This window comes from Merops nubicus, unplaced genomic scaffold (assembly GCF_000691845.1).
Source record: "Merops nubicus isolate BGI_N331 unplaced genomic scaffold, ASM69184v1 scaffold29835, whole genome shotgun sequence".
NCBI lineage: Eukaryota > Metazoa > Chordata > Aves > Coraciiformes > Meropidae > Merops > Merops nubicus.
This window is the reverse complement of record NW_008610794.1, coordinates 1-11,331: the sequence shown is the minus strand read 5'-3', so window position 1 is coordinate 11,331 and position 11,331 is coordinate 1. Positions and strand designations below refer to the sequence as shown.

At 34.3% G+C, this 11,331-nt stretch overlaps 1 protein-coding gene across 1 annotated transcript in view; it reads right to left on the bottom strand.

Moving 5' to 3' along the window:
- Positions 1-9,911, bottom strand: part of PDE10A (phosphodiesterase 10A) — a gene marked incomplete at its 5' end in the record, with an annotated part of 58,256 nt that extends 48,345 nt beyond the window's left edge. Inside the window, one exon of the mRNA XM_008941022.1 lies at positions 9,862-9,911. Within this exon, the coding sequence (XP_008939270.1) occupies positions 9,862-9,911 (50 nt within the window). The remainder of the gene's footprint in view (positions 1-9,861) is intronic.
- Positions 9,912-11,331: the final 1,420 nt, after the last annotated feature.

The following is an 11,331-nucleotide window of genomic DNA, read 5'->3' as shown; positions in this document are numbered from 1 at the left end:
AGCAGGAACAGTTGATTTTATAAGCAAGAAGTTTCATTTTCTGTTTAATTTTTCTACCTTTGTCTCATTACGTGCATCAAACTTATGTGCCTCCTAAAGCTACAGAATCCCAGAAACTCTTAAAATTGTGAAGCATTTATCACTGTCACACTCTATTCAGCACAGCAGAGCCATTACCCTTTAAACACAAAGGGAATTTATCCATGTGAAGAATAAATAATCTGGCAAAGGTTATACAAAGGTTAGACAAAATCTGTATTTCCAGGACTTCAACTTAATGTCCTCATCTCTTGAGCCATTCCCTCCTTATATGTTTTTAATGCTAACACAATCAAATCATCACCTCAGAGATCCACCTTCTGTGGGCAAATTGTGTTTTATTTATTACAATCAATGATCCAAGTTATTTCACTGATAAGTTTTTAAGTCCAGGAGTTTATACCAAGAGCTGCCACAGTATGCACCTACTGCTAAATACTGGCATGCTTTTAAATTGTGAACTTAAAGCATATGAGCTAAGAGGAATTTTTAAGAAGATTCTTGCTAGGAAAATAGAACTTTTTTTTTTTTTTTAACTTTACATATATAATACCACAGGTAGATGATAGTGCCACCACACAACGTGTTACTAACATTTCTGGTAAAAATGGCCACATGTTGTGCAACTTCTTCATACTGATTAATTTTACTGTCACACTTTGCTTTCATTAGGCCTGCTACAAGGGTCAATCACCAAAGATTCTACAGCACTCTGAAAATTAACATTAATTACATCTAATCTGCTTCCTATGTTTATCCTTCACAAAGGCTTCTGTAATAGTAGACAAAGGCAGGTGCACAGGGATTCCAGATTCCAGTAGCTCAGAATGCAGCATTGCCTTGAAAGACTGAACAAAGAACTTTTATTTTGGTCAAATAAGATTTCAGCTCCTGCTTAGCAGTAAGCAGGGACCTTCACACTGGAATTGTTACTGAAATAGTATTCCATTATATGCATACCTAATTCCCTGAAAAAAAAACAAAAACAAAAACAAAAACAACACACCTAAACAAACAAAAAAAAACCCCTGAAAATCTAAACGAAGAAATAAAAACCTCTGGGCCAGATTGATTAAAATAATTATGTCAAATCTAGGCACTATGAAATCCATGTTTTTTCTCTCCTTGTCCTGTGAAGTCAGATCACTATAGCACCTGAGTACCTCACACTCTCTAACTACGCATTTTTACAATTCCCCTTGAGTGGTGACACTATCCTCATTTTATAGATGGAAACTACGATAACATTTCTGAATTAATGAGGTTAATTTAGTTGAGACTCCAACTACCATTGGAGTGCAAACTTCCCAGCTCACCATACTGTCTACAGAATGCCTTGCACTATGACTTAGGACTAGGGCAATCCAAGTGGATCACAAGAGAAAGAAAATGCAGGTGTGAAAGAAAAGAGACAGAATTCAGAGATAAATATTTGTCACTTTGAACCCTGTGAGACTGGGCAAACTAAGCAGGGCCTGTTTCCTGGCACAGAATATTAAAATTTGCACATGAAAATTCAGCATCTACTGTCAGGTGCAGAAAATTAAGTGAGGAGATGCATCTTTTCATAATTATAATCTCTTTATTCTGCAAACAAGCAAGGTACATTATAAAACATACTAAACAATTAAAAAAAAAAAAGAACATACTGCAGTTCACTTAGTTGTGAACACACAACTAAGGAGATGCAACAATATGTAGGTACTCCTGCAGCAATGAAGGTATCAGAGTTGTAATGGACTAACAACATTTCAGAAGGAAAAGGTTGGATTTTATGCTGAGGTGAAAAAAAAATGGTCAATGTATGGAATTCATAGGCAAAACAAGAGCAAGGTCTATCCAAGACCAATCAGTAGTCCAACAGTCAGGGCACTTAGCAACTTCAAAACAAAACCACTAAAGTTTCTGACAAAAATCACACAACCCAAACAACAAACCCCATTAAATGAGTAGATTGAATCTGCCAGAACAAGACTGCTCAATTTACCAGAAAAAAAAAAAAAGCTCTGTTTATTCTTTTTCTTATACTCTAATAAACCAAAAATATATAATTCTTACATGAAAAGTTAGTTTCACAGTTACTTGCCTTCATAAGCTTCAGTTTTATGTGTTTATAAGCTTTTCTTAAACAGAATGAAAAACAACATTTTATGTAACAGATCTAAGAAAAACACTCCATGATCTGAAAAAAGTACATTATTGTAATAAACTGAAGAAACATATTTCACAATTTATTTAAATCAGTGTTCTGGGGGTTTTTTTGGTTGTTTTTTCTGGGGGGTTGTTGGGTTTTTTTGTTTGTTTGTTTTTGTTTTGTTTTGGGTTTTTTTTGAATGAATGAAAGAAGCTAGTAAAATGTTTAGGATATAAAGGGCATAGCAATACTGAAATCCAAATTTCACAAATGTTTGACCTGCTACACTACATGCTTATAGGAAAAAGGTTCATACTGCAGAGTACTGCAAAATGTGGCAGATAAAACACAGAATTATGTAGTCTAAATAATGAGATGAGTCAAATTAACAGGATACTGGGGACCTAAGTTGATCTCTCCAAAGATCAACACTTCTATTCACACCATGCTTACTTTTTCTTAAGATGTATTTGGTTCTTTATACCAAGACAGCAATGGGTGACACTTAGCAAAGTAACTGTGTTACTTAAATTACTTGTATAATATGTGGTTTTTACACAATGGCCTCTTGAGTCATGCCCATATTTAAATATAAAACAAGGCACAAACCTTTCTCTTCTCAGAACCAGCTTCTCAAAATAAAATAAAGGAAGAAAAGACAAAATCAAAAGGAAGGGAAAAAAAAAAAAAAAAAAAAGAAAAAATCAAACATCCACTTTCACCAAAAAACAAAGAACTCACTTCTTCCACACAAATGTATTTTTTGCTCAAGGAAAGACCTTCATTGGAACTTCAATGGCAAAAAAACTGTGTTGACATCATGACAAGTTGCTAGCAAAAGTTGTTCTCATCAGCAGTTTTTCTTGTGTCCTTGTGTAAGTATCAGTTTAGCTGGTAAACCCCTCTGTTCCTACCACCATGAAGTACTGCTGTGAAGAGGCATCCCTATGTTGGAAAAAGCTTGTAGACATTATTCTACTTTCTGCAAAAAGAGTTTTGCAGAAGCAATCCTATTCTGTTTCTTATGGGAAATTACAAACTCCACTACTAAGGGGTCAGTGGTCAAAAACTCTTTGAACTACCCAGTAGGTTCTCAATTTGCCACTATTCTTCTCAGTTCACTTTGATAAAGTCTACAACCAAAAAAAACCTCTTAATTTTGACTGATGTTACAATGTAGCTTGAAACCCACTAACGGCCTTATTGTAACCTTAGAGAGCAAAAGGTGCTTAAAAAAACCAAACTGAAACATCACAGCACATCCAAAACAAATTACAACCATAAAAAAGGTTCAGCCACTGATGAACACAAATGTAGCAAAATTCACTCTTTCATATTTCATAGGCACTTTGTGATAATCTCTAATGTCTTTTTAAACTGCTAATATATGAACAAGTCTTCCAGCCTACAGCAATGCAGAATGATATACACTGTACTCTGTTCTTGAGGGACATTAACATGACAGCCTTCTCAATTCACAGCTAAACACAGCAAACTTGGCTTTCAGATATGGAACAAAACTAGTATATCTCAAATAAGCCATAATACCATGAATTTTGGTACACTTTTCTTGGTGCCACTCACAGTCTGTTGAAATGAAGTAATTTATCTTGAATTTCTTCTACTGTGGCTGAAAAAAACTCTCATTGCTCCTGTTTTGTAACAGCTAAGAGCATGCACATGAAGAATTACTGATGCTCATCTCATCATGCTGTTGTAACTTGGCCCCACAGTTGGTTTTTCTTCTGAAAATCCAATGCTTGACAGAGGAAGCAGATTAAAAACCCAGTAAAAGAAAAGATGAGGAGTAGCAGCTCAAGTCTCACAATACCATCAGCACCTCCTGAATTGTATTCTTAGTTGCAAGAAAGTACCGGCTGTTTTCAGGCTCTTCTGATGAAGAAGTCAACTACAGATGTAACTGATGTTATCTCTCTAGTGGCTGTTGATGTGTAGCCTGTGGAAATCCTACACACCACCAAATCCCAACCCACAAAGGCCAGAAACCATTCAAATACCTACATAAAGTCTGACAGGACTGGATTTGAACTACAAAAATTTATTGCTCACCGCTTCCCAGACTGCTCAGTTGTTTCTTCTTCTTTCACAATACTCCACTTAACTATGAAAATTAGCATATATAAACTGATATTTCTAAAATTTCTTTGCAGGAAAGAGGTCTGCATAAGAATCAGGTTTAATTATTAGAATAAGGGGTTAGAGTACACATGACAAGCATTCCATTAACAAACTGTTTTGGTGGTAAGGGTGTCTGGATCCTGATCTAGTTTCTTCCACAGTGAATTTTGCTGATAAAATTTGCCCTAAAAATGGTTAATGGAAAATTATTTAATAACCAACTGACATTAAATGAAAGCCCTAATACTAAAGCAATTGCTATACAACATGATTTAAAAAATAAATAAATTAATTAAACCAACCAACCAAAAAAAAAATTAAAGATAAATGGAAACTAAGCAAGTTGATATTAAGTGAGCTTAATGGGTTTTGCCACTCACATCCTCTTCTGTTCAGTAACAGCAATAGATTTTTTACTCTTTGTAAAGGATGTAACAACCTACATGTAAGACCACACAGCTTAATGATAAAATTATTTGCAGATAGGTAAAAAGGCTGTGCCTAAGGCCAGTTCCTTTGCAGGAATAAAACTCAACACAATAAGCAATGATGACAAAGAAAACCAACCAAACAGAACTAATTTGGAAAGTATCTATACCTGCAGGTATGAGGTTTCCTGAGCTTTCACAAGCAATACACTGTAGTGCTTCATTACAGCCACAACTGGGGAAGCTTTCCTACTGCCAGTCCAAGCTGACTATTTTTTGCCCTACATATCATAGACATGGAGAAGAGATGATTTCCTTCCTCTCTGCCTCATCCAGGCATAACTTCATCTCTCAATTTTTATTTTCTTTAGTCTAAGCAATACCAGTTCTTTAGTTTCCTGACCATTCTCCCTGTTGTCTCCTGGACCCACTTCAGCTCTTCCAATTTTTCCCTAAAGAGTGCAGTGCTTAAACCAGACATATTCCACCTGAGACCTTACCATCTGACAACAGAAGAACAGGACAACTACTTTACCAAAGGCTAGATTCCTGTTTCTGCTACATACAACAGTGTCTTTTTGTTTCTTTATTTGCTACAGCAATGATATTGCTGACTCACATTTACCTTCAAATTAACTGCAAAGCCCATCATCAACTGCCCTACACAAAGAGAGGCAATCCACAAAGAGATCAACACTCCTCACTAAATTACTCTCCAGTTTCTTCAGACCATTCTCCCCAAATCATTTTGAATTGTTATCTGTCCCTACAAACACATCTGCTGTCCTTCCCAATTTCATGTAATTTGCAAGTTTAATAAGCCTATATTCTCCCTTCACTCATGCATTAATGAAGATACAGGGCAAAACCAGATCCAGGATAAATCCTTGAGGATTTCTGTAGAAAAACCCTTCCATTCTGACAGTGAACCACAAACAGCTAGTCTCTATCTAGTTTTCTGACCAGTTCTGCATTCTGCTTATAGTCTATTCATCATGACCATATTCCACAAGTCCATTTACCTGAATGTTAAATAGAACAGGACTAAAATTTTGCTAAAATATTTCTTGACAGTTATTTATCTCATTTCTTTCAGTTTAAGAGTCTATTGACTCAAAGTTAAACTAAAACAGTATGACTCAGTTTTCCCCCTTTGTTGAGCATCACTATTTACTGGCAAATAAGAAAGCAACAGATTTCTTCTACTTTATACGTAAAAAGAGTACATGATGTTAGAACTGATTAAAAGACAGAGACCGAAATTTTCTGAATTGAATTGCAGCTACAAGGGTTTCACCTGGAAACATATTTAAAAGATTCAAAGTTCAGAGCTTTTTGCATTCAATTTAATTCAAATTTACCCATCAAGACAAGGTACATTAGCCTAGCACAAATGCCTGAGACAGTTTGCAAGCAGTAGATTTTTTTTTGGTGGTTCTCAGTAATTCAAATCATTCGCCTCAGACGCTCACTAGGTGGCACTGCACATCAAGCTGCAACAATTTCTACATGACCAGAAATTTTAGACTTAATAAGGTACACCCTGAAGCACAGAGTATGTGTGCATATCCGTGGCCTGACATAATTATTTCTTACAATAAAGGTATTAGAAACTTCTCTCTGAAGCAAGGATGATCTGCTTGTCAGCCCAATTTGCAGTTTCAGAAACCAAGTAACACTCACAAGACCTAGTAAAAGCTACTTTAAGCATATGTTTATTTAGTACAAAATCATGCACCTATTTTGCAGTGCAGCATCTTCTATTTCAAGCATTGATTACTCAAGTAAAGATCCTGAAGGCATTCAAACTGATCTGTCAGTCAGAAATTACCTTGTCCTTATGCTGTTCTCTAGCTCTAATACAAGTGAAGGCACAGTTTTGTACACCTCAACGAAGAGGAAAATAAGGCCCTAAAGAAACTTTATGTATCAACAGGTATTTTAACAAACTCACATTTGTGCTGTTAAACTGAAAAGGATTTTTTTATTTTTAAAAACAAGGTCCTCCTTTAAAGGTCAGTGTATCACCAATGTTTTGCAAAAAGAAAAGGAAGAGCCAACCCAGACCTTTTCTTCACATCAAACAAATGTGCTTCAGTTCTAATATAATTTTCATATAAGGGAAGTGCTGTCCATCTTAAAAATTGTAAGAATTTTTACAAATTCTTAAAGAATTTTTAAATCAACCTCTATTCCAAACTCCAAATCTCAAATTCCAAAGAAACGTTTACAATGAACTCTTAGTAACCCATGGAAAAAAAAAAAATTGCAATTATAGGGCAATTATATTCTCTCAATATTAAGAAATACTACCACACAGGATGCAGTAATCGTTTGCTGGGTTCCATTTTGTAAATGTCTACAATTTCTGTAAAACGATGTTATCATCTATCCTAATTAGAAACTCACTGTTTATTCCAGACCAAGGTAGTTATGGAAATCTCATACTGCTAAAACTTTTCCTAGTTGAGATTAACACATGTCAAGATTCTCAAATTTGGATTTCTTTGAACAGGCACAAACATACCTACAAGTATTTACAGCAGAAGCTGAAACAAAGTAGAGTTAATGTTTTTGCTTCAGTTTTGTTCCTAAGTTGCCTTACAGAATACACATCAATAAACATTACACAACCATTTGGGAGAAAGCAGGTATCTACTTATTAACTGGTTTCCTGCATTCTTACATCATACCTTTCCAGCACCTAATTCTCAAAAAGATATATATACACACTCCAGAAAAGCTGTATGCAGGCACAAATTATTTCTCTGAAACCATGGCAGAAATAACTGTTACATGAGATCTGGTTCTGAAACACAAGGCTGCTGACAGGATAAATACAAGTGGATTTACATGTATTTCTCAAGCTAGTGAACAAAAAGCCAAATGCTAAAATTGGCAAAAAAAAAAAAAAAAAAAAGTGTTACTGAATTTGCAAAACTTAAGTCACAAATCAAGCATAAAAAAATTCAGCCACCAAAATATAGAAGCTATTCTTCAACATGTGGCCACAGGTGTTCAGCAACCACTTTGTCCAGGCTAATGGTAAGAGGTTTTTATATTTTATGAAACTTCAGCTTAAAGAATCTGCTCCTTTCTGCCATTTACGTTATGCAAAATCTTTTTGTTCCTATTAAAGTAAGTATTTAATGAAAATAAATAAAAAAGTATTGCCAGTATTTCCTGGACAATGGTTAATGTTATTTGGACATATCCTTTAAATTAACGTTCAAGAGACAAAGATATCCAAAGTAACTTTCAATGACAGTTTCTTACAAAAAGTAAGCTCATGCATTACTGTTCATTTACAAGACTACAAACATGAGTCTGGCCCAAAGCCCACTACTGTGAATGGAAAATCTCACACTAACTTCAAAGGACTTGGGATCAGTCCCTATAATAACTACATGAAGAACATTCCATTTTGGGAGATGCAACTGCATAGCAGTGGTTAATAAAATCAATGTGTGTTTTTAGTGGTTGGAACATCTTTCAGGAAAGAGTTATACTGGGAAGCAAACAGATTCAACTGCCTAATAGGTTATGAAAAAAAAAATAAATAAAGGCAAAAGGTCATAATGTGCTCAAGCTTTCAGGTTATCAGAAGCCTGTGAGGAACCTCATATCATGCCACTCTAATCTGATAGGAAAAACCTCACCACAATAAGAATTCTCTAGGTCTTACACTGTAAAGTTAAATTACCTGTAATCTTTTTACAGAGCATTTAGAGATAAATGTGCTCAGCTGTCATGCAGTTGCTGGCACTGAAGCTGGCCATCACTGTGGACTCAGAAGGCATGGCTGCCCTCCCTGCAAACTCCTGCCTTTGCCAGCAGTGACCCTTTGCACCACCTCCCACTCAAGACAGTGGACACTGTCACCTACTAATGACAAACAATGCATTCACAAAGGATGAACAACATGGTATTTAAATTACACCCCCTTTTTTAAAAAAATATATGCTATTTACATACTTAAGAGGAGTCATTCAGAGCAGAACAAATTTCTGAATAATAAAATGGGTTATCCTTATTATATTAAATAATCACTAAATGAATAAAAATGCAAAATCCATTTCTTCTAGGAAATTTCTGTATAGGCTTTCTTCCACATCCTTCAAACGAGATCCTATCTTTTGAATAAGTAAAAAACATTCTCAGGCAAGGCTCAAGTCACCTGCAGGTTTGTACATCTTTAATCCTGTTTCCATTATTTCAAAAATGCCATTCTTTCCCTTTTTCTGAATTCAATTATTTCATAAAAAGCAAAGGAAATTGGCTAATGGACTGTACAAAAACAAACTATTAAAACTGTGTAAACTAAGGAAAAAAAAAAAAGAATGTGAAAAATATTTTCCTCTGTAGTCATTTTTCAGCAAGAAGAGTTTGCTTCTTGAACCAATGAAAGATATAAAATTTCTGATAAATTGTGGTTTTTAAGCTGATGGAAGTATAAACCAATTTCCTTCTTGGTAGCCATTTGAAGTAAATACAAAATGTCGTATAATTGTAATTGTACAAATTAATCTGGATAGAAAAAAAAGTAACACAATGCATTTTAAATGCCAAATAACAAACCAGTAGGTATTGGATTCAATGTTACTCAATTATTACAGTAGAAACTAATTTCATTTATTAATTTTAAATTTACCAGTTATTTTATGCTAACTAAAATATACATCTGAAATTTCCATTATTTCACTGTCACATTGCAGCTGGCAGTTAACGGAAAACCTGATGATATTTTAAAAAAGAGTGATAACTAGATTAAAATAATAGGCTATGCAGAGAGCAAATCCAAGTTAAGTTTTCTGCTTGTTAAAGACAATAACGGGGAGGAAGTTAATTTGCTGCAGTCAGAGAAACAGCACCATTGTCAATTCTTAAAAAAAAATAAAATTAAAAGGCCAAGGATCTAAATGTAGGAAACATTTTTTTTCATTACCATTATGTTCAATAAACTTCTATTTTACAGAAATAAAGATAATATACAACTAAAGTTCAGCACTCTAATATTTTCCTGCTAAATGATGTGCAAAATAAAATCTATATGGCATTGTCAAATTGGAAAATGCACTTGCCACTGTACAGAAAAGCCAAATCTTAATCCAGTATACTTACATTATTGCATTCTCCCAGGAAATACAGTGCAAATCCATCAGCTTTTGTAGCTGCCAAAGCAATAATAAAAGAAATAATTGTACTCAGAGGGGGAAATCGAACTTATACAAGATCTCTGAGGTGAAACCACAGATTCAATTCCACTTGGCACAAACATCTAAAATTCTAAAGGTGAAGGTCTATTGCCGTATCCCTTGAAAACTTTCCAGATTCTACAAAGTTAGAGGTATTAGATGATTCTTGTTTTCACCATTGTCATTTATTACATTGTAAAAGATAATCAGAAACAACCTCTTTATACATCTTACTCTTATTGCAAGGCTCAATGTTTGTAAATTCAAATTAATTCTTATGAGAGTATAGAAGCAACAGAAAGTGTATTTACAATATAAGTCAGGTAACATAATTTACATAAGTAAAATAAATATTATTCATAGACAGTAAGCTATATTTGTCCGTGCCTTAAGATATAAAATTATAGGAAAAGAAAATGTTGCACATATTACCATAAAAACATGTTTTAAAACAAACTGCTCCTATTTTTTGCACCTGCCCCATATTAAAAACACAGACACACACCAGAAAGTTTCTATTTGTGAGATTTCTGCCAGTTTCAGATTGTTGTATGAAACAGGGTAAAGTCAAGTTCCTTAAGGTCTAGTAAGTTTAAAGTAAAGCAACTATCACAACTTATTGCTAGAACAAAAACTCTCAAAATCAGAAAAATATATACCAGTCGATGGCTTTTACCCCGCTTTACATAATAGACTTCAATCCTTGGACTCTAAGTTTGTTTGTCTTTTAAACAGTTAACAAACACTCTAATCAGTAAATGTACATATCTGATGCATAGTTTTTATGAATGAACACAAGAATCCATTAAGTACATTTCAGGGGAGGGATTATATTTGTATGTGATCAAATCTATTGGCTTTCTGCATTTCTTTGACAAAAGCAAAAAATTCTGCAGTCTACTCATTTATTGACAACCAGTAACACCAGTGAGAGTTCAGGGCATTGTAAATTGCTTTTGGATTTTAAAACCTTCAACTGTAGTGCATAAGCACATTGAGTTACGAGGCAAATGAGTACTGTAAAGGAAAGACATTAAAAAAAAATTAATCTCCTTTAGGAAAGAAAAAGAATTGTAAAAGATATACAGACCCTGTCTCCTATAGCTTCTCAACTTGCTCTGGATCAACAAAATCCAGTACAATTTGGTGTGAGCTGTACATAAAGTTACTGATACTTGCTGTTGAAATCTGAGTGCATCCACTCTGGCTAAAAAGAAGCAGAATTACACTTATAGTGTCACTGGGAATTTTTTGGTTTTATTTTTTAGCTTTTGATCATTTATTGTATTTTCTTACCACAAAAGGTACTTGCATCAGACAGAAAAAAAAAAAAAAGTTTAATATATTAAATAACTGAATGTAATTTGAGATCATAGAATAATAGAATGTCTGGGCT